Consider the following 25,686-nt stretch of genomic DNA (forward strand, 5'->3'; position numbering starts at 1 on the left):
AGGTTCATTGTTTTGTCACCATTGGTGATTTGAATTAGATGTGTTTTTGATGTCACAGTTTTAAAATTGAACCAACAATTTAATTAAAAGCTACGTTTATTAAGTTTATGAAAAAATTCGGTTATTATATTTAAAAAAATACATCATTAATCAATTATCGCGACAACCTTCAAAGGAGCTTTCTATATTTAGTTGTCTAAGGAAAAACACTTCCTTTGAAGAAAAATTAAATATAATTTTCTTCCAGAGGAAGCATTTTTCCTTAGATAACTAAACATAGAAAGCTCCTTTGAATGTTGTCGCGATAATTGATTACTGATGATTTTGTTTTAAATAATAAACGTATTTTTTCACTAACATAATCAACATAGTGTTTAATTAAATTGTTGATTCAATTTTAAAACAATTTATCGTTGATTAAAATAGTCACAATATTTTTTTCCTTAATGATTACGATACGATTAATTGTCTATATTTCAAATCGCAGGAAACATTTAGTAATCTTTGCATGTATTAATGACTATGATGAAATAATTTACTTCCAAATTTTACAATTTACTGAAATAGATACGCTTCTGTTAATCGATTATTCACTAATCCAGCCTGATGAGTTCTAATGAGAACGAAACTGCAATTTCTGGATGTGGGCTGTTGGTTGTGATGCATGCAGTTCTGCTTAAGTTCTGGCTTAGGGGCGGTAACTTACTGCTAGAAACGTATCTCTTCTATCTCTTCCAAACTGGACAAGCACATATGAGGCAGTGAGATGCAAAGGGATGTAAGTGGCAAAATTAAAAACTTGGAGACAAACCTGTACACATTTTAGGTGAACCTCTTCTCTGTCTTGGGGCAAGAGATGAAACTAGTAGCCCTGGTAGGTGCTGTTGTACAGCATGATTTAGAAAAACATTTCAATGAAAGCCTACGTACGAGCTTATCTTCAAACGCATTTTACTCAAAATTAGAAAATGTCCACTGACATCCCTTTGCTTTTCACTGCCTCATATGAAACAAACTTGGTCAGCAATGCAGTTTTTAGCGTTGTTACTCTAACACAAAAGTTTTCATAATTGTAATTCAAAAAGAAAAGTCTTTCTCACCTTTTGTGCTGCACCGCTTGAAATTGAAACTGCTTTCAAGATCTTGTTTATTGTCAAGACTTGTCTGTAAATTCTAACAATTCAAGAACATCCGCAGAGGAAGGCCTCTTGATTGGATCAGTTCCTGAACATTTTCTGACAATAAGTCGAAGCTGCAAAAGAAAATAAAAACTTTTACGACGTCTATCCTTGTCCATATTTTCCCCAAGAATAATAATTTACGCTATGTATTTTTTTTTTCGAGTTATTCCTCAGTTATAGAAATATAAAGTAGGGTAACGGCACCAGAGTAACAGATATGTGCTTAAGACATCGTTCTCAGGTTGATTCAATTTTCAGAGCCTCTTAATGTATTTAGTCTGCTTCTGAAGCCTCTGAATTAGTTAATTCTATTTTTATTTGCTCAATCTTGAGAAAAGGTCCGACCCCCTAATAGTAACATACACCGAAAAATCTGATGATATTCAATAACAGATAAGATAAGAGAATGGGTATCGGACATAATTCCCCTTTTCTCTTCAAAATGTGCAAAAGTTCTTTATTTTATGAAATGAAACCTTATTAAATTTGAATGAACATGAAACACCAGCTGACATCATAGTGCTTGTTCATAACCTTCTACCACTGCCTTGTAAATACCAACTGGCTCAGAAAATTCACTCTGATAACACTAGATGGTTGCACCGTATTCATGTGTCACAGCAACATCCGTTTTACCCGCCTAAAATCCTTATTATTTAAATCCAAACTTATGACTGTCTGTTACTGGTGCCGCTACCCTAATTGTGATACCAACAAAACTATCAAGTACAGGGTGTCAATTTTTGTCCCTCTGGATTACTCCATATAGCACAGTGGTGCTAGACTTTTTTTCTTTTTTTTTCAAAACTTCCGTGGAGCAAAAACTTCCACGCATTAGTAATGCAAAATTCAAAAGGGGTATTTTTGCGGTGCTCCCTCCCCTCCCCTGTACCCAAGTGAACAAATACTTGGACATTGAAAAAGGATATTCCTGATGTCAAACACAGGAGAAGACAAGCAGCCAATACATTTTTAGTGTTGTTCGCAAATGATGTCACGCAGAAGATGTTTGACATCACACGTTTTAGTTGAAATAAAAACTTTTTTTAAAAAATGTGTTTGTACAGTAGGCGTCGCTTAATGTGATCACTTCGGGACAAATATAATTTGATAGCAATAACCGACTGATAACAATAACCGAAAAGAATCCAAGAAACACAAAATAATGTTTTTTTTCCAATTAAGGTGATTTTATTTTGATAACCTTAAATTAAAATCACAATGATTCAACTGAACGCAGCTTTAAATTATAAATTATTAAATTAACAGACTGGAAATATCTGAATTATAAAAAGTTAAAGCCAAATTATGCAATTTTTAATCACATAGTAATAGGTGAAGTAAAATATGACCGTTTTCCCTGACATTCGTAAACCAGTTTCAAAGCAAATTCAGCTTTTCTATCTTTTCCCGCATGGTTTAGCTTGTTGTTTAAATTTTAATTTAAATTCGCTTTGTTTTCAATCTCGAAACAATTCTTTAATAGTTTACAAAGTAATGGCAACAATGGAGGTCCTACATCAATGCCTGCAACATGTCCAGCGACTGAATTTTTTTAGGTGCAAAAGAAAGTTTTCTTAGGGGGAGTCTGCGATCACTGGGGGCGAACTTTCTGTAGCTTCATTCCTAGAAAAAATTTGAACTGCTATTGAAAACCACAAAATGCCACCCAGAAAGTTGGTCTCGTCAGGGTTTGCCTATTTATTTCTGTTAATTGAGGAACAAAAACGGGGGGAAATTGAAAATTTATGAAAAAGTGATAACAATAAACGAAGACGCTGATTACAATATCCGACTTTTTAAACGTGTGTTAACATACAAGTGTTCCGGGATTTCGTGATTCAGATAACATTAAGCGAATGATAACATTAACCGTGATCACATTAAGCGGCGCCTACTGTATATCATAACATGACATGTGACAAAGGGAGAAGGAAGGGGCAATGTGAAGAGTGACACTTTGTGGAAAAGAAGGAAGGAAGTCAAATATGTTGAGAGAAAATGATATCAGTTATGGATAGTCCCTTTGGGTCAATCAGATAAGTGAATAAATAACCCATTTCTTTTATACTTTACTTGTATGCCACACAAAAACCTGTAAGTGATGGAGAAAAAATATAAATATTAAAAATGTTTGTTTTAATACTACTAAATTGCTTTCCTTTAACTTTTCATACACCTTTGAATTTTTTCCTGTTTTTAGCTAACGCATAAACCGTGAAATTTCTTGAAATTAGCCTAAATTTGACCTTCTTAAGGTTTTTTTTTATTCCACCATATTTCCTCTTTTAACTCCAATTTTGCAATTTTTCGCAATAATTGTGCAATGTAAAGCTCTTTGCTGGTAAAACAATTTTTTTTTCTTTTCCTTTTTGAGCAATCACGATTGCTTATTGTTCTCATTTGACTGTTTTTGGCGTTACGCTGATTTTATTTTCCCGCCAGCACCCTCTGCAGCATCACCGTCGACCGGCTCCTCACGATGCTGCTCCTCTTGCGAAAATCGTGTCCAGGTTGAGTCCATATCCTACACACACACACACGCACACACACACACCTACACACACACACACACATTCCTAAACACACATACACACACTCATGCCTGCACACAGACACAAACACCACATGCCTACATACACACGCACACCATGAACACCTACACACACACACGAACGCCTACAAATACACACACACGAACGCCTACACGCACAGCACTGCATACACAACACTCACACAAAGGCATATATACACTCACACACACACGCACCCACACACATGCGCCTACACAAACACACCACGCGCATGCATACACACACACACACACACACACACACGCTCGTGATTGCGAAAAACATAATTTGAATTCAAGTTGCCAAAAATTCAAATTAATTTTTTTTTTTTTTTTTTTGCATCAAAAATCCAGAACTCAACACGATGAGGTAGGTGCCTGTACATCGTGTTACACGGTGCCTTTCCCAATTTCCCATGCATCCAGAGAAGCAGGATGTTTGTTTACAAGAGTTATCGTCGCCTCAGAGCAACAGTAAGATATCTTAGTGTTATTTCTGAGATTAGATACTATACTTTTGATGGTCGCCCGCGAATTCATTTTCTGCATATTCATCGATCGATTTCGCAATCCTTTCAATTGCCTGAGTATGGTATGGGAGTTTCAAGACTGCAAACGTTGGCAATTGTATAGCATCTACAAAAGCATTTACAGTAATTCCAAAACACGTCTCCGTGTCACACTGAGATTGGGAAAGGAACGTGAAATTGGTTAGTGGAGCGGCGGTTGGAAAAGAGAAGAGAAGGATTTATAAGAATTTTTTTAAGATTAGCAATGCCTAATCCGAATGTTATAAGTCCAACTTCAAACTTTCTTCCAAAAGCAGAAACTTATTTAAAATCACATAGTAATTGTAAATGTAGATGTATTGTAAGTAGGTCAATACTCTAAATAACAACCCTTGGATGAGAAGGGCAGGATGGGACACGAAGTGCAGCCACCTCCTCCCGGTGAATTCTGGGTTGCTAATGCAATAAAATACAACTGCTTTACGAGAGAAGGGCTGTGCAATACACATTTATTGCAAAAAATCTGAAACTGAACTGTAAAAGAAGAAATACGGCAATGTCCAAAAAAAGCTGAAAAAAGTCACATTTTGATTGAATTCCAAGAAGTTTTACGGCTTATGCTCCACTAAAACCTGTAAATAATTCTGAAGATGTATAAAAAGAGTATTAAAAGGAAGGAATTTAATACATGGAAAGAAAAAAATTTACTAATTGTATTTTTACAAAAGTTTTTGAATTATGACCATTTTTTATCCTTTTTTAAAAACTTTGAGGCTTATGCGCAACCTAAAGATATAAATAGTAATTTTTTAAACTATTTTTCCCATAGTTAGGATGCTAAGACCAAGTTCCTTTTTTTTTTTGCTTTATTTGCAATTGCTTACCCGAAATATCTTCTTTTCAGCCCACCCAAATAAAAAAAAAAGAAAACTAGGACCAGCCTAGCTGGGCCAAGACTGTTGCTGGTCGTCGCATTTATATTTGTATTTGTATAAGTATGTAGGTAACGAAACGAATAAGAAAATATTTTTAAAAAGAGCACTCTACTTACTGATTCTAGAACAAAATCTTCTTCGTCTATTTTGTTCTTAGGGTCATGAGCGTGATCGAACCTTCTCCTGAAAAAGCTTCCATCCGTGAACCTCTCTATACTTATCTTCTTCGCAGGGTGTGAATTAACTGCAATTAAAAAAGGATTAAATGATCGAAATTGGAAAAATTTCGATTATTACGAGTAGTTTTCGCGCTGTAGCCATACTTTCTCATACTTTACAGTTTATCTATGATGTTGCTATCACTTTTTGTTTATTATTTATTACTATTTAATTTGTCTAATCTGAAATTATTTAAGTAGATGTATAAAAGAGCATGTTGAAGCCAAGGAAGCAGATTTTAATGCTAACAACTTTGCTAGAAATATCTAGTGTACAAATAAATTTTAAAGGATTTTTTTTTTTCCAAATTACGCTTTATTGTGAGAAAATAGTTTCATGTTCATTTTTTTAAAGTATTGTCCATTGTTGGCCACTGCCTTTTCCCATCTTTCTGGCTATTTTCAGATGCCATCTCGAAACAACGGTGCGTTTTTTGATGTGATCCACGAATCGATCCAATTTTTGACTTCTAAAGAGTGGAAGTGCCGTTCCTCAAGAGCATTTGTCATCGACGAAAACAAATAGTAGTCTAAAGGGGCAATGTCTAGGCTAGGGCGGGTTAGAACTTCTATTTCAGCGTATCAAGGTATGTTTTGACCGACTGCGCTACATGTGGCAGAGCGTTATCATACTGCACAATTACTTTGTCGTACCTCTCCTTATATTGTGGCTCAAACGTATCAATTGGGTTCGTAAAATCGTCCTGTGATGGTTTCACCCTGTGGTAGCAACTCATAGTACACCACGCCCCAATTGATCCCACAAAATACAGAGCATGACCTTACCATCGTGAATATTCGGCTTTGGCGTCGATTTTGGCGTATGGCTGGGCAGCCCGTATGATTTTTTGCGTTTGGGGTTATCGTAATAGATCCATTTTTCGTTATTAGTAGGGAATGCAATACCGGACCGAAAATTCAATACCGGTATTCGGTATTTTTAAAACATGACACCGGAATACTGGTATTAATACCGGTATTTGAAATTTCTCGAAAAATGCTTGGAAACGTATTGTTTCGTTGCCACATTTCATTATTTTATACAAAAGTTGTGTTATTTATGAAAACGTATAGTGGAAAATATAAAATGCAGGAACAAAATATAATAATAAAAAATCCTCATAAAAATATTATGTAACAATAAATAATAGTAAAAAACATAATGCATCTATCGAATTGTCTCTAAGCCTGGAACTCATTTTGTGCTCACAATTTTACAACAATTGAAAACACTGAATTCACGCAGGTGGGTCGGACTGTTACCTCCTCTAATTGTCTAAGTCTTTCATCTTCAAATAATCCGATCTCTTGAGTGTTATTTTTAGAAAAATCCTTTTGTGTGTGAGTTTCTTTAGTATTATGAGTAGTATAATTATAATTTTTTTTTATAGATTTATAGCTAGCTGTAATTTTCTTCTGAGAGACGATATTTTCCCAATATTAACATCAGTTTTTCTTGAGCAGGAGAGGTCCGTGTTTGCTTTTTATTAGCCCTTTAGTTTGCCATTTCCGATAACCTTGACTAAATTTGATCTTGTTAGTTTCTCTTCGTCGTTCTCGCGTTCTTTTCAAAATTCTTTGCAATTATATTTATGCAAATATCTGAAAATATGTTTTAAATGAATATGCTTAACCTCTATGCAAATTTTCAAGGCACTATATAATTTCTAAACATGATCTTGCCAAGTATAAAGCGAGACATGACAACAAACCAATACCGGTGACAACAAATTACCATTTGTTTTACTAACAAGAAAAGGTTTTTTGCCGAAATTCAATACAGTTGAGACAAATGTTTAAAGAAATCATCATAAAGAATTACAGCAATTGATAGTTGGAATAAATAGTTCATATACAAATACATTCGAAATTACACTCGAAATTAATTGTTGCAAAAGGGAAAATGAGTTCAAAGAAATAGAAAAAATAAAAGCATGGTGCACAAAAATGCACAATAATGCGATTCAACTCACCATCCGCTACTTTTGTTTAGTGATATTCTATTAGTTCGAGCTTTTAAAGCCAAATTTTTACATCAATGGATTGATTTTGGTTCCGTGCTATGGAAAAAGAAATGGACTTTTAAAAACATAAGCAGATATTTAGTAAGTTAAACTGAAATCTTTTTAGTAGAAACCATTTATTATTTTCAGCTAATACCGAAAATACCGGTATTTTACCTCAGCAAATACCGGTATTAGGAAATTTCAAAATTGCTCGAGATACCGGTATTGCAATCACTAGCCACCAGTAACAATACGATGCAAAAAGAAAAAAACTTTTCTTTTTTGCCGTTGGAGCAGCTGCTCACAAGTGAAAAAATAGCGTTCGTCTTCATTTCATACGGAACCCAATATCCTACCTTTTGGATCGTTCCCATGGATTTTAAGCAAACGGGTATGATTTGTGGAATCACTTCCAATGTTTTTGCTAGTTCTTACGATTGGCTCGAGTCTTCGTCGAAAAAATCCTCCAATTCAGCATCCTCAAATTTTTGTTGCTGACCATTGCGCTCTTTGTCATTGGTATTAAAATCACCACTTCTAAAACATCTATACCCTACCTCACAGGTGGAAATCGATGAAGTATGTTCCTCGTAAGCTTCTTGCAGCATTCAGTGGCCTTCAGCAGCATTTTTCTTCAATTTGACACAGAGAAGTAAACCTTTCCGCAAATTGTGTTTTGTTGGCACAAAAGTTGACATATTCCGACAATACAAGAACTAAATTGTTTCCACTTCAGCGAAATGTCACATACTGAAAATGAAAGCCTAACGTTGAGGTTATACTATAATGAAGTTTGTTGCAATATTGTCCGCTTCGATTTAATACTAGTAAGGACATCTCTTGAAAATCCCTTTAAACTTATTTGTACACCTGATACTTACTATTTTTGAAACACAAAATTATATCGCTATGTACACACAGACTCACACACACGCACGCGCGCACATACATACAGAGCAATTCAGAATTATTTTTTTAAAAATCTGTTAGCAAATTAGAAACACGATAGGAAAACAAGAATCAGGGGCAAAAAACAGTGTCACAAACGCATTGCTGACGAAAACGAAACCAGAAACCAAAAACAGAAAGATGTGATACCAGGGGTGAATGCGAGGGGGTCGTGACCCCCCTTCACCCCAACCGTTAATAAAGTTATCCGTCCACCATTTTGGTATATGATCGTAATGGGGTTGTTTCCAAAAGTTTAAAAGCATTTATTTTCTGAAAGAACATGCTTAAAAACATAGGATCTAACTATTTTTAAATAATTTGTTTAAGTTTAATATTTTTGGAAAATTACTTAAATCGGCGCGATTTCATTATTTACATTTCTTGCCGATTACATCACAAATGATGAAATGCCATTCTGTGTTGCCAATCACACAGCAAAATATTTAATTCGCATCTTTACTCACGTGTATTGGCAACGATAGGGTTGATAGCAAGCATGGAGCGCAATTTTAATTCGCTTCTTGATTATCATAACGTGGAAACGCGGTAGAAAGATGCGCCAAAGATCATCATTTGTGACGTCATCAAGGCTACGCCTTGTTTGAAAAATCGGACAGTTTAAAAAATTAATTAAAAAATAACTGTTGGGAAAATGAAAGAATTTTCTGGGTCCATGTTATTATTATTATTATTATTATTTGCTTATTCTATCAATTTCAGTGACTAAAAGTACTACTTTTGACTGAAGGAAACAACCCCATTCAAGAATGAATGTTTAAGGAATGTCATGCAAATATATTATTACACTTTGTGCTCAAATACTTCATAATTGAAATGCAAGTATTTTCCGCAAGCATTTGAGTTCATAAACTATTTGCTTAAGTAAACATTTAAAATAATGCTTCCTTTTATTGCTTCTGAAATCAATTGATAATGTTTATGGCCAACCAGAATCCGTCTTCCTGACCGATTTGGCGCTTTTTATTGACACTTCAACAGTTCTAAAACTTTTTCGTAACAAAACTCTATAGTTGGGGGGCACACCTAACCTGGCAACATCGTAATGCTGTGATTAGGATCTACGCAGCCTTAATATTGCTGCCAGGTTAGGTTTGTCCCAACTATATATTTTCCAGCTCGACCAACACCCTCCCCCCCCTCCCCCCTCATACATGCGAAAAAAGTACTGGTCTGTATCCGCGCCTGTGCGAGTTGTATCACGAATAATGATAAATTATTACAAAAGCAAGATTTTAGACGACATTTTATTCTGTGAGATAGATTTAAAGCAGTTCTAAGTTGCAGCTGTAGCTATAACACTCGCATCGCAACGACAACGCAATGATCGATGGAAGAGCTGGCAAGAACGGCTGGTGATTAGTGCGCTGCAGTTGTGACGCGTGTATAACGGATGCAGGCTGCAACTTTCAACAACTGCTTGAAACCTTTCTCAAAAACTAAATGTTGCGTAAAATCGTCTATCTTAAATAGTTTATCATTATTTGTCACCTGTGTCGCATCTTTACGTCTTTGGCTTTGTGGTCGTGTTGCGCGTCAACAATGTGTTTGCGACCAAATGTTTCAAAGGGTTTTTATTTTTATTATGTGCACAGTCTTCATGTAGGTTTTTGAACAAGAGTTCCGAATCACCCTACATCGGGGTTTAATTTGTATGGGATTCACGGAAGCTGAGCTCTTGATTACACTTATTTTCAATTTAATCTGAATCTTTGTATTTCAGACGGAACTCAGACTTTTTACGTACGAAAATAGGTTTTGAGGACTAAACTGCAGTGAGCAGGTAATGGGTAGTAACTGCATTTTTTTTCCTGTTTTGTATTTTTGTCATCCATTGTACGTTAGCTATGCTATAGTGTACAAGCTTGCTTAATTGATTTCCGCTGAAAAAAAGCATGAAAACAACGTCAAATTCCATTGTTAGTATTGAATCCAAAATGCGTTTCGTCAAATATCTAGGAACTCTTTTCTGCAGATACTGCCATTTACCTACCCACGGTACAATGTAAGGCCCATACACTTCTTTTTTCACAAATAAAGCCCTGCCCTACATATATTGATCATCTTTCAAACTCAACAATTATAGAATAATGAAATATGTCTGGGGAGTTCCAGGAATAAATATATTAATAATGAAATCTGCAAAATTTAGGTTTTTCATTACGGATTCTGACAAAAATTCATTATTTGAATAACAAGTATTTGGAACCCAAAAAATTACATCAACATGAATATTTTGTTATTGGAAAGTCATACATACTAGATAAAAATTCATATTCTCCAGTTGACTTCTTTTTGACGCTGGAAAAGAAAAAATTTTTTAGAATTCAACTTATAACGATTTATAAGTTACAATTTATTGTAGTGTTATATCAATTCAGGATTCATAAATCTGGGATTACTGGCTGTAGTACCAGACCTGCGTCAATTTTTTTTTTTTCAATAATTTCACTTTATAGCTATACATAACCCCCGAGGGCCCCCAGTTCCTATCACACTTAATAGCTACACAGGGGTTCCATAAAAATGTGTGAATCCACTCTTTAAATGTTAATGACACTAACAATTACCTTGCACGTCAAAAAGAACCTCTTAAAATGCTTCTGCCACTATAGTAGGCGACTTGTACAGGGGGGGGGGGGCAAAGGGAGCAACTGCCCCTCACTTTCAAAAGTGAAAGCGCTTTGCCCCTACATTTTTCTAAATTCAAAATTAATGATCGATCAAAAGATGATGAAATTGATCGAAAAGAAGAATTAACTTTTAAAAAAATGTGCGCCACGGGACGCTGGGCAGAAGTGATAACTTTCACAGGATTAAATTATTATCATTTTTTATTCTTATGAGAGTAACAATTGGTTTATGGTAACTATAATAAGCAACGAAATTTTTGCATTGTAAGTTATTTAAAAATCTTGTCAAGACTGCATCAAGTACAGTTCCGTGATTTGTAGTGGGGCTTCTTCTGGCTTATTAAGCATTCATAATTGTAATTTGGATTGTAGAAACGATACTAAATTTTTAGCTCGATCAGAAGCAAAATTAACATTAAAATCTCCGGTTAAAATTAAAGGAATTGTATAATAATCTTCATGAACTAAAGCAGAACCTTCTTGTGCGTGATTTAAAAGCTGTTTATGAATAAATTGAATAATACTTTATATACTTTTGTTTGGAGATGTATATATATGTTGGCAATAATAATTTGTTGTTTTGCATTCATTGCGACATTCCACAATATACATTTCACCAATATGGTTTTGTGAAGTCGTATTAAAGCGTGTAGCATTATTAGCATGTAATCCTATATTTTGAGTGATAATATTTATGCAATCAAGATCATTCTGATAAACTGCTACGCCTCCTGCTTTTATATTTTGACGCTTTAATTGCACAATACGTTTAAAAGATGGAATAATTTTAGTATCATCAACTTCCATTTGAATAGCCCTAAAATAATGATTTGTAAATAAATATTGAACGTTTGAATACGTAAGAGAGAGAGAGAGAGAAAGGTGCTTACTGGCTAGATTTTTATTTTAAAAAATTTTGTAAAAAAAAGAACCGACTTCAAAATTGCTCTAAATGAAAAATAATTTTATTCTTTGATCACCATTCAGACTACTTTCAAACATAAGTTTTGATGTCGGAGCAAAAACAATAGATTAAATGACGCGTCGTTTCTAGATATTTCGTTTCTCAGAAAAAACACTCAAACTTACGAAACATTTTAAATTTTACTCTGTGATGAACAAATTAAATGTTTATTTATTATTTTCGTTTTCTCTGCCGTCCCCAACCCCCGCATTGCGTAGTCTGCGGGGATGAAGTTCGTTTAAAATATGTACACCTTATCACAGTTCAAAACCTTAAATGAAGCAAGATATTTTTAGTATAACTAATCGCAAAAATGTTTCTGTTTTAAAAATAAATTTAAAGATTAAATGCTGTTTTGAATATATATTGTTTCCAATGTTATTGGTATTATATTGTATTATTAAACTCACCTTTCGTTAGGAGATTGCGTTTTGTTGTGACGATCACCCATCTTCTGTTAGTTTCATTACTTTTTCTACTATCACTTAACGCTTAAAGCTGACCCAAAGAGTAAAGAAAAAAATTTCCCCGACCATGCGCGCCTCTGTCGTATGCGCGAACGAAAGGAATGCCAGACGAGAGTTGCGCCGTTACGCGCGTTATATCACAAATCGGTTTACCACCTCATAAGAAGTTATCAGTTCAAGAAGTGTGGGTTTTGTATTTTTCTTGTGTTATTACTTCATAAAAATTAATAGCTTGGAATTGGAAGGCAACCATTTGACCATTGTTCCGTACGACCTCAAAAATCGGAACACGAGGCCCGAATTTTTTAGCGGAGGTCATCATGTCTTCAAAATTTCACTTTAAAAAAGTTTATTTTAGGGGCACCCACTCGGCTAACTTGCCCTCCTGATTTGACAAGTCGATATTTTACATTAGAAATCGCGCGGTCAAGTGGTTTGGCAGGGATAATATTTCATTTCCGTCTGGAAGATAAAAAAAAATATCAGGATAATCTGTTTTTTATTTGTTTTACGAAGAATTAATGGTGTGAAATAAAATTACAAAAAATCGCATGTTTTATTTTTAGTTAATATCTTATCTTACCCCCCCCCCCCCCCCCAAAAAAATGTCGAAAAAAATAGCCTAGATTCCAACTTTTTAGTAAATATTTTTTGATACAATAAGGTTTAATTTAATAATAGTGAATTTAATAACGATTCCAGTGATACAAGATTCGTTTATTCGTTATTTTATTATTTTGGATCAAAATGGAATTTTACGTAAGAATAGCACGGGGGAGGGGTTTAAAAATCCTATGTACCCTTACATGGGGGTAAGGGAGGTCAAAAACTGCCAAAATCCTTACGTAATTAATGAATGCCCCCATACAGGATAGTTCCAAAATCAGAATATTGCGAGCATTTGTGAAAACCAGTCGTTTAACGAAAGTGTAAGAACGGTCAGCCATTGTTTTTCAAACACAGCCGATAGCGCTGACCGGATTGGCGTATGTTTATTATCATTATTTATTTTGTCTTGCCGTGTATGCTCAAGTTTGCTAAATTATTCAATTCCAAATCATACATATCGAAAAAGAAAGAGAAAATACTTACCTCGAACTCCTTAGTAGAGCTGGAAGTGATACTTCATTTGATTCCGTCGATGTAGATCGGGAGTGCGGCATTTTCGGAATAGCGAGAAAGTTGTGTCTTCTTTCTCTGGGCATGATTTCGGTGTACACATTGTCTGTCACCGCGCTGACATTGTTTTTGTCTCCCGTCACCGGATCGACGCCCTGAAACATAACCGAACTGCATGACTCTCAGCGAACGTCTTTAGACCTTCCGTCATCCCTGAAACAGTAGGAGCACATCTATCGTTTATAATATAACGTTCATACTGTCCGTTCTCGAAAACAAAGACTAGCACTCGAGATACATTCCATTTCAAAAAGGGGCGATAGGGTGATGATGTGCACTTTCGCTCGTACAAGCTATGAGACTCGGTCTTTTTCGACTCTGCTTCTAATTTGTATCCTTTTACTTCCGGGTTTCCAGACCTATTTTGATTAAATCAGTGTAGACCTGACGCATGCGCGAATGCGACGAAGGTTTCGACTAAGGAAAACATACAGTACCTCCTTGAAGAGTTCCAAGGGAAAACATTTCATTGATGTACCCAAGTAGTGAAAACTCACGAGATCAAAAAAGCAAAGTTCGCACACTACTTAGATAGTGCTTGACCAGGGCAATTATTGCTGAAGAAGAAAGTCTCATGACAAAAACTGGCTAAGTAACTGGACAGAAATCGGGGATACAACAGCCATTTCAATACTTAGAAATCGTAAACGGCTTTTGCATTAGCATAAAATCTACTTTCAACGGATCCCATCTCACATTATAGACGTGGGGCAGACCAAGTTTGGTCTCATTGTGAAGACTACGCAGCTCCTAATGAACCATTACGTACGCTACCAATTTAAGTTCGTCCCAGCTATAGAATCTATGGCAATAACTGCTGATATTTTGGTCATAGAATCTGATGTGTCAATCTCAAATTTTAGGCCTGTAGATATGAAAAAAAAAACTTTCTAACTCACCCCGGGCAAGCTCAATATGTTCCCCTTACCATCAAAGCTGATCGAGTTGGCGAGTTCACCATTAGTAGACTTGCAAGTGGACGACACATCAAATGTCTGTTTTTGATTAGGGGCCAAAAAAGCATTCTAAAATAAGTATTGAATAATTACTTTTGAGCTTGAAAAATAAAAGAATACCGTAAAGCAACGTTTTAACGCCCAAATCAGCAAGAAAGTCACATACACGTGTTTCGGGGTTATTAACCAGTTTTTGTCGAATGACCTTTTCATCCATAAGCTCTCTTGTTTCGCATTAAAAAACGAGTTCCTTGTAACCTTGAAATGCAGCTTTCCTACTAATTTTTGAGTTAAAATGTTGTTTTATAGCTTTTATCTTTCTAACGTGTACCAATTGTACCTTAGTAAAGGTGTCTCCCCGAACATTCGATTAATTATGCGGATCTTATCAGGGAGAAGTTAAACGTCAGTCCTTATCTTGTTTCTATAATTATTAAATTTTTTTATTATTCACTTGTGGTACCCGAACGGCTTTGCCCGTAGTAGAAAAATTAAAAGGTCATTGGTTCGCCTGTATATTTACAAATAATCGATGATGAATTTCTCGCCAATTTGCTTGCCCATGTTACGGTTCCACGTTATGATAATTTCATAATTTATTCGTCTATGTTGAAATAATTTGCTCAGGAAAATAATCTTAAAATTGGGATATAAAAAGAACGAAGTCGAATTTTCGAAAAATTGCTTCGAGTTGCACACCCCTATGCTACAAACTAATTTTGTACCAAATTTCCTGAAAATCGGCCAAACGGTCTAGGTGCTATGCGCGTCACAGAGATCCTGACAGAGATTCAGACATCCAGACAGAGAGAGATCCTGACCGAGAGAGATCCAGAGATCCAGACAGAGAGACTTTATCTTTATCTTTTCTAATAATAAAGCTGAAAGATAATTTTCCTGGAAAAAAAGTCTCGGACGAGAGGAGACTTGGTCTTTTCTAACCTGCGGCAAGATCATGTGGTATAAGTCAACAACAACAATAATCAACTTATTCCTTCCAAGATTCGTTTTCAACCACAGTGCCACTTTACACAATGGTTGTATAGATTTGGGAAATTTATTCTAAAAATTTATTACAAAAGCATCTCCCGTGTACAATCCCCGGGGGGGGGGAGTCTTCATGCGGACTAACAAACAAGATGTTAATCTACGTTGATTAAAGTCTTTTAATTAATTGAAATGAAATTTTGAGAATAAATCGTTTCCATAGTAAAATGACAGCTAACTTCAAGGCTATGATTAGAATACTCTATTCTTGACAATGAAGATGAATTCAGAGTGCTCTGATAACTCTAAATACAAAATTTCATCGGAATCTGATCTTTGGAAAATAAAATGTGCTCTAAAGAACCATCAGTATTTTTCTTTTTTTTAATGAAGTAAGGGAGCAAATCAGAGGCAGCGATTGGGACTGAAAAGGGGGGGGTGGTGCAAAAAAAGACATAGGATTTTTAGTGACAGCAAAAAATAAATAAATAAATAAACAAAACTCGCGTTTTTCTTATTATTTTGACGAGTTACGTACACAATAACTTTCCACAAAGAAACACTTAGGCATGAGTTAGACTTAAATTATTTACCTTAAAGTATTTTCAGATGACATAAACTAAAAGTTACTGCTTGTGCTTCATAATGTTTCGTAAACACATACACATACAAAGTAAAACAAAAATTTATGATATGAAAATTTTGACAGTTCTGATTTTTTTATAATTTCTAGTTTTGGTTTCTAAATTGGAAAATAAAAAAATAATTGAACCATAAAAAGAGAGGGGCGGTTACTCCCCTTGTCTCCCCCCTCCATCAAATCGCCGCCACTGGAAACAAACATTAATTTTTTTCAGACAAAAGACATACGTAATTCGTTGTGAAATGTCAAATTTAAGTAGCTCCTGACAAAACACTGCGACTTTGTTTAGATTTAGGGCCGACGAGAGCCATGTCAGCTTAGCAGGAAACTGCGGACCTGACCCTTGACAGAGCCTGACTCCTAAATGGACTAGTATACATTTTATAAGTTTTAATGGGGGGGGGGCGACCAAAAGGAAAAGGGGCTCGTCCCGGCTCTCGGCGGTCCTGTTACGATTTCGCCATTTTCCCCAAAGAAATAGAATTTTTTCCATTCTGCAAAAAAAAAAAAAAACCCCTAAAATTTACAAAATGTATTTCTAAGCATGGAAAAACCTATGTATTTGGAATATTTTTGAATGAAATAAATAATTAACCCGGTGCAAAGTTATCCTTTCACTTTAAACCACGTCTGAAATGTGATGCGAAATAAATTAATTTTATCAAAATAGTGCAAGCTTGAAACATAAAACTAAAATTTCCAAATATTTTTAAAAAGAACTCCCTATTTATGTATCACCGCATCGCAAGATTTCTGTATTTTATTATATTGCATAAGGCGTCGGACAAGAGTTTCTAACAACTTCAAATCAAATCAGCATTCAAAAGTAGCATCCAAAGAGCAACTTCAGAACTATTGTTTTCTATACAATGAGCTGTGTATAGTGATGTAAAATACCCGGGTATTTACTTTTAGGGGTAAATACCCAAGGTATATACCCGGGTAAATACCCAAAATGGGTTTTTACCCGGGTATTTATTTCAACAATTTATATTCAACTAAAATACTTTTCTGTATGTATTCCACTATGTATATATACACTATGTATATATGTGAATCATATACAAAACAATTTTTGCCCAAAATTGTATTTTGATCACATATTTAAACAATTTAATAATAGCAATCAAATATGATATTCACATTAAATGTGTTGGATATGCCTAATCAATGTTGATAGCCAAATTTCAGATATAAAAAGCCATTCTACAAAAAGTAAAAAGATTAACTGGTTACAAAAAAAGCAAACATCAATTTTTTAAGGTCCTAGTCATTTATAACCCAGTAATATGTCCCTGCATGACATCAAAATGTAACGAAATGTCGCTCAATTTATTATTACTATTTATTTACCTATATTTTTTACAGAAATTTCCTCCAAACCTAGTTCAAGTGTTCAGGCGTATTCTGCATATCATTTTTTAATTAAGCCTTAGATTTCATTAAGCCTTTAATTAAAAAATTTATAATACATAAATTTTTATATTTTTAATCGTTCCTTTTTTGGTTGGTTTATGTTAAAAAAAAAAAAGTCATCACCGTTTGATACCACCTAAATTTGTTTTGCAAAATGAGCAATTTCTAGGGGATTTACCCTGCCTTGGGAAAAATATCGAAAAAAAAAATATTTATCTTCCCACCCTACATCACTAATTGGGTGTATTAAAAATAGTTTGAATAAATTTTCATCATGAAGTACCAGGGAGAAAATGCAAATGAGCAAGGCAACAGAAAACAATATTTTGATTTTTTTTTTTTTTTTTTTTTTTGCTTATTCATGGGAAAACTGTTTCTATATTTGCCACGTTATCACTTAAACAGCAATAAAATAAATAAATAACATCATATTTTCTTAATAACTTCTCAGTTTATTCTTCCAAACATCAGACTTAGATAAAATGAAAAGCTTTCTGCGAATACAAATCCTAAGTGGAAAATTTTCTGCAAATAATTATTTTGCTTAACTCACCCTTGAATAAAAAATTAAATTTATATTCAAATATGAAAGAGACAAAAAAAAAATGCTTTAAATCATTTTTTTTTTTTTTTTTTTTGCTTATTAATGTGAAAACTGTTTCTATATTTGCCACGTTGTCACTTAAACAGCAATAAAATACATATATAACATCATAGTCTTAATAACTTCTCTGTTTATTCTTCCAAGTTCATCATTGAATTGCTTATACTTCTCCAATTATGACATTGAAAAGAAAGATTCTTTGATTCACGATATGTTTCTTTCATAATTTCATCAAGTCTTTCAATTAAAAATATTATAAACTGTGTAATACATATGTACGTATCAGTTTTACCAATTATTTCATATTTAGATTTAAAAAAAAAAAATTCCATTCACTTTTTGCATTTTTTTTTTGTAAAATACCCAGTTTTTGGGTATTTACCCAGGCCTTGGGTAAATACCCAAAAAATATTTACCTACCCGCTGGGTATTTACCCGATCCACATCACTAGCTGTGTATAGAGATATATTGTGGAACAAAATGTCGAAAACTGATACTATAGCCCTATAATATTAGTTTCCCTTTCCAGCAGAGTGCACAGCATTAGGCCATCTACAGTTTCTTTTGAAACGAAAGATATCGAAAAATAGGAAACTGTTAGGTTAACTCAGATGGCTCAAATTTACCCCCAAATGACTGCATCACTGCATACAACTTTCATGTTACCTGCATCAGGCTCGTCGATGCCTCGGTGTCTGATGCAGTATCGTTGTCCTCTTCGACGAATTGTAGGTCTTCACTGCTGCGTACCATCAGGGGCAATGAGACTTTGCGATCTTCCATTCCTGGGCGGCTGTCAAAAGCCGCAACTAGAGGGGGGAAAATGTAGTCGGTTATTTACAACTCAAACATTAGATTTTGTTCATTAAAACATTGTTCAGAAACGAATGATTTTTTTTAAAATTATTATTTCCTTTTACAAAAAAGGAAGTATTTGTGTTCGCGAAAAAAAAATTCACTCAAAAATCGATCTTAATTTCCATTTTGCTCACCCCCGAATGAATGTTCAGTTTTTTTTTTTCCACTCGACCACACGTGGATAAGTGTCTAAGAACGTAGAGACACGCGAAATATCCATAATGACGATGCCCAAGTTAATTACAACGAATTTTCTCGTGACGTCCGTATGTACGTATGTATGTATGTACGTATTTATGTCGCATAACTCAAGAACGGTATGTCTTAGAAAGTTGAAATTCGGTACGTAGACTCCTAGTAGGGTCTAGTTGTGCACCTCCCCTTTTGATTGTATTCGGGTGTTTCTAAAGGGGTCTTTTGCCCCCTTTTGGGGGGAAAATCATTGTTAATTTCGATGTAAACTCAAGTGGTGTTATAATTTAGCGGACACTTGGCAATATATCGCCTTTTGCTCGCCAAGTTTTGTCGCCAACTCAACGACAAATTTGGCGTTTTTTTTTTTTAATCTGTTTCAATTTGACCGCTGTTGGTGATATTTAGAGAGCAGACTATTGAATAGCATTAAAAATGCCAGTAATCAGGAAATGACATTAAATTGGAGTAAAAGGAAGTCATGTGATGCGCACATCAGCTCGTTTTTTTTTTTTCACAATCCAACAAGTACTGAAATCCATTATGAAATGAGACGATATAATTGGATGCCTCAGTTGCCAAATTGATTAACTTCACTTTTTAAAAAAATCCTTATTTCTGCTTTAATAGTGCTCAACCAATGCTTAGAATGTGAATTTATATTAAACTTTTGGTTCAGTACATTTCTGATCCTGCGATGGCAGAAAATGTAACACGAGGGCCCATTCACTCCTATGGATGGAATGGATAGTGATGGATGGATGGTGATGGAAATCACTCCATCAAATGGATGGGTAGTGATGGAAATCACTCCTATGGATGGATACCTACTATCTTCTTCATCTCTCCACTTTTTGTTTTCTGGAGTTAATCGATTTGGCAAGTGAAGCATCCAATTGTCAATGTGTTTACCGTCTTTGTAAGCAATGCTTTCTATATTTTTTAATTCATGGCAAGTCGTTCAAAACTATCATGATTTTATACCGAGGGTGCTGTAAATTATTAAACAAAATATATTATTATTATTTTAAAAAATAGTTGAAGTATTATTCTGCCCTGTGCAGGTAAAAGGCAGCAACTGCGGATTTCTCAATTTTTTTTTTGAGCAATCACGATTGCTTATTGCTTTCATTTGACTGTTTTTGGCGTTCCTATGATTTTATTTTCCCCCCAGCACCCTCTGCAGCATCACCGTCGACCAGCTCCACACGATGCTGCTCCTCTAGCGAAAGCCGTCTCGAGGTTGCGTCCATATCCTACACACACACGCATACATACACACACCTACACACACACTCATATATATATACATACACCTACACACACACATATATATATATATACATACACCTACACACACACAGAAGTACATACACACACGCATACATACAGACACCTACACATACACACGCCCACAGATACCCCCCCCCACACACACAAGCACACATACACACAACTACCAATACACTCATGCCTAGACACAAACACACATGCCTACATACACACACACTCGTGATTGCGAAAAACATAATTTATATTCAAAATGTCAAAATTCATTTTTTTTTTTTTTTTTTTTGTCATCTATTGTACGTTATCTTTATTATACAAGCTCCCTTATTTGGTTCCGCTGAAAAAAAAGGCGCGAAAAAGATGTCTTATTCCGCATTTCCCTATTATTAGTATTGAATCCAAAACGCGTTTCTTCAAATGTCTCAAAAACTCATTTCTGCAGATACTACCGTTTACCTGCACATGGCAGTATTTATTTCTGAAGTTTTGATACTAGATCCTTTAGTCCAAAGTAGACCGCTTCTGTTACTAATGCGGTGCCTTCTGCCAACTCGAAAAGTCCTTGACACATTACATTCATACTGTAGATTTTTTTTAGTGTAACGTCTGAAATCTTCTTAATTGTTCTCCAGAAAAAGTAAAGGAAAAATTATTTATTTATTCCATTCAGGGGGGTGCGGAACTTCTTGTACCCTGTAAATGGGTTGCATTTAATATTTTTTAAAAGTATTGCTTCAACTCTTTGACCATACAATGACATCTCTGAGTTGAATGATGACTTGGAAATAAGGATTGCAATACCGAACCAAAATTTCAATACCAGTATTCGGTATTTTTTAAAAAGTGATACCAAAATACCGGCATTGTCACATTTACATTTTTGTGCAACAATTGCATTATTTATGAAAACGCATTGTGAACAAATATAAAATGAAGAAACACATGTCAAAATAAAAAATTAATAATAGTAAGAAATACTATGCATCTATTGTATTGTCTCTAAGCCTGAACTCATTTCAGAGTACACTTTTCCTGCTGTAGAAAATAGTCTTTCTGAATTCATGCAGGTCGGTGGTACTGTTAATCATATGCGATACACCTCCCCTAACTGCCTCGAAGTCCTTTATCTTAAAATAAGTCGATCTCTTGCGTGTTGTTTTTGGATAAATCCTTTTGTGTGTGTGTGTATTGAAATGTACGATGAACTTAAACTAAATTTTTATCCTGTTCATTTCTTTAATTCGTTTTCGTTTTCTTTTCGAAATTCGTTACAACTATAGTTATGTAAATATCTGAAAATACGTTCAAGTTGATTATGGCTTACCTCTCTGAAAATTTTCAAGGCACTATGTAATTTCTAAATATTATAATTATTATTCAACATAATTATTATTCCAAGTATTAAGCTAAATGGCGAGACAGAACGACAAACCAATATGGGTGAGAAGAAAGTACTATTTCTTATACTAACAAAAAATGGTTATGTCAAAATTCGGTGCAGTTGAGATAAATATTAAAAAATAAAGTATTATAAAGTAGTAGACCCTCGTTTTACGCGGGTTTATTTTACGTGGCTCCGATTATGCGCGGTTTAAGATTTGACACCTTTATTTTATTTTACGCGGAATGAGTTTCAGTTTTACGCGCATGCGGCAGTGCAAAAAGATAAAATCTTCCCCTCTTTCAAAATCAAACTCCAAAAGACTGCAGATTACGCTTAATCAAATGAATTTTGGCGTGCTAAAATAATCGAGCTTGGGCCACTGGAGACATTTTCTGCAATTGGATCCAGAGCTCTTTCCAGAAGTAACGTTCCTAAACTCACACCGTTCAGAACTCACTGGAAGAAGAGCTTTTAGGATTGACAAAAGTGGTGAAAACCAACGAGGATACCGACGTCGGTGACGCACAACCAAAAACGTTCACATTGAAAAATTTGAGCCATTCCTAGACAGTAGAACTGATCTTTTTGATTTGTTAGTGAAGGAAGATGCTGTCATGGAAATGACGCAAGTGATCACGGATGCGTTAATGCTCTGCAAAGAATTACAGAGAAATATTCTTAATGATTGCCAAAAGACTATCATAGTCAGCTCTTCTTTATAAACAGAACACGAAATTAGTTTGTTTTCCTTATGCATGTTTTGTATAAAAATCGATATAAGTACACATTAAACTTATTATACAATTAGTCATCACTAGAATGAAGGTTTTTTTTTTTTTTATCTACGGAACCTAACCCCTATTTTAACACTACTATTAGGTCTATCAATTTACGCGATTCCGATTTACGCGGCATTTCCGTGGAACGTAACCCCCGCGTAAAACGAGTGTCTACTGTATTACTGCAATTGATGGTTGGAATAAGTCATTCATAGGATAAATACATTCGAAATTACACTTGAACTTTCACAAAAGAGAAAGGGAGTGATCGGAGATGTGAAAAAAATAAAAACATGATGTACATAAGGGTACCAAAAAGCGGTTTATCTCACCATCTAGTAATGAATGTATCATTTTGCAATCTTTCCGCTACTTTTATTTAATGATATTCTATTGTTAAATCAATAGATTGATTTTGATTCTGTATCATGGAAAAAGAAATGCACATTCAAAATAAAAGCAGATATTTAATAAGTTAAATTGAAAACACTTAAACTTAAGCTATTTATTATTTTCAGCTACTACCGAAAATACTGGTATTTTATCTCAGCAAATATCAGTATTACGAAATTGCAAATTTTTCTGAAATATCGGTATTTGTTATACCAGTATTGCAATCACTACTTGGAATTAGTAAAATTTACAATGACTCATGAAAGGAATGACGTATCGGAGACGTCATTCTAAATTATCACATGAAATGAATGACGACTTGAAGGCATTAAAGTCTGCAATGGCAAATGAAATGAATGACGGCTCGGAAATGTCATTTTAAAAAGACACGATTTACATGTTGGAGACGTCAGTCTTCAATGGCACATAAAATGAATGACGGCTTCGAGATATCAGATTTTACAATGGCTCATGAAAGGAATGACGTATCTGAGACGTTGTTCTAAATTGGCGTATGAAATGAATGACGGTTCGGAAATGTCATTTTAAAAAGGCACTATTTATATGTTGGAGACGTCAGTCGTCAATGGCCCATAAATGACGGCTTCGAGATATCAGATTTTCCAATGACTCATGAAAGGAATGACGCGTCGGAGACGTCATTCTAAAATGGCGCATGAAATGAATGGTAACTCGGAGACGTCCAAGTCTACAATGACATGTGAAATGAAGGACGTCTCGGAAACGTCATCCTAAAACGGCACATCAAATGAATGATGCCTCGGAGACGTTATTCTTAAATGACACAAAGTACAAATGACATCTCTCAGCATCATTCTACAAAAACGAGTAAAATAAATGATGTTTTCGAAAATTCAACTTTGTTCTTTATATATTCCAATTTTAAGCCACCATTGGTGGATTTAATTCCTCTGCAGTAATACCGAGCGAATTACCATAACAAGGACGAGCAAATTAACATAGCATATTGGCGAGAAGTTCACCATCCGTTATTTTAAATATACATGCAAACCAAATGAACTTTTAATTTTTTACTTCAGGCAAAGCCGTGCAGGTACCGCCAGTTTATTCATTAAAAAAAAAAATATTTTTAGTATGTTGGAAGCTGACTAACGTTGAGTTTTCCACTTATTTTGCTTTTGTTTTTCCTGTGTGTACTCCAGTTAGTGAGTATCTATTATTTTCATTATCTTTTACCACAACGATATTTTCAAGATTATTCCTCTTAAAGTCATTGCTTGTTTCGCGGTTTTTTGCGATTATCAAGTTACAAAATGTTTTTTCCAATTCTTCTCTCATTTATTTACGACTTAAAACAATCATTCTCTATTTCTTTCTCCAGTTATATTACTATCTTCACTTAATCTTTCGGGTATTCAAATATTTGACGAAAATACACGAAAAAAAAAAAGTGAAAAGAAAAACAGCATCACAAATTTATCAACAAGATTCCGAGATGAATGCCCTTAAATGAAGAGAATGGGGGAAAATGATGCACACTACCCGATCATAGGTCAAGTATTAAAAAACGTGTTTCCTAAAGCTTTATTATTAAATCGAGCGATATCTCACCTTTCAAATCAAATTGTTATTCTTTATAACTGTACGAAGATTCTGGCTTGGGGTTGAAAAACTTTTTTTTTTTTCGAAGTGCTGGGTAATTATATAAATGTCAACCCAGACATGATTTTTTCATCTTCCAATACAGTCGGATCGCGACTTACGCGAGGGATGCGTTCCAAGACTCCTCGCGTAAGTCGAAATTTCGCGTTGTGGAAAAGTGTGATGCGTATATGGCTTTTTTAATAACATACCCAATAATTTTAGACATTCAAGACCTTTTAAACTGTTTTTGACCATTTGTTAACTATATATTACCGTTTCCTACATAAACAGCTGAATTTTTAACGTATTTTTAAAAAAAGTTGTATTATTCAATGTAAAATACTGTTACGATGCACAAAATCAATAATCAATGGGAGAGAGAGACATAAAAATAAAACAGTACGGTACGTACAGTATATAGTAATAATAAAGCACTGCATTGTAGTAGTAATGTACAGTAGATACATTGAGTTACATTTATAACTTAAAAATTGATGATGATGATTTATCCTGCGCAGTCGGATCGTCATTCTAATATATTTTTAAATACAGTAGCTTTGCATTCACTTTTATAACATTTACATCTATGGTCCTGGGACCCCCTGGACTTATACGGATTGCCTTCTCTTGACTTTTAATTACACGTATGGAAGATTCGCTCCCCATACCTAATTGTCGTGCTACCTTCGACCCACTTTCTAGTTGTTCAAGCTTATCAAGAATCTCTACATTTTCTTAAATTGTCGCAAACTTTCGCTTTTTGTTTCCATCTTCAAACGTTAGATGAACAGCATGCCTGGGTGCCACAATATTTCATCACCTTTCATATTTAGAATAAATAAATGGAAAATGAGGAGTACTAACAATGCTATGTTTATAGTGCGGTATGTGGGAACTTGCGCAGCAGTGATGCTGAAAGGATGA

General features: G+C 34.6%; 1 protein-coding gene across 1 annotated transcript in view; it reads right to left on the bottom strand.

Moving 5' to 3' along the window:
* Nucleotides 1-19,023, bottom strand: part of LOC129223287 (cubilin-like) — a 149,585-nt gene extending 130,562 nt beyond the window's left edge. The window contains exons 1-2 of the mRNA XM_054857853.1: nt 18,907-19,023; nt 14,562-14,658 (exon numbers count right to left, since the gene is read on the bottom strand). Coding sequence (XP_054713828.1) covers nt 14,562-14,658; nt 18,907-19,023 — 214 coding nt within the window. The remainder of the gene's footprint in view (nt 1-14,561; nt 14,659-18,906) is intronic.
* Between the last annotated feature and the right edge of the window lie 6,663 nt (nt 19,024-25,686).

This window comes from Uloborus diversus, chromosome 5 (genome assembly GCF_026930045.1).
Source record: "Uloborus diversus isolate 005 chromosome 5, Udiv.v.3.1, whole genome shotgun sequence".
NCBI lineage: Eukaryota > Metazoa > Arthropoda > Arachnida > Araneae > Uloboridae > Uloborus > Uloborus diversus.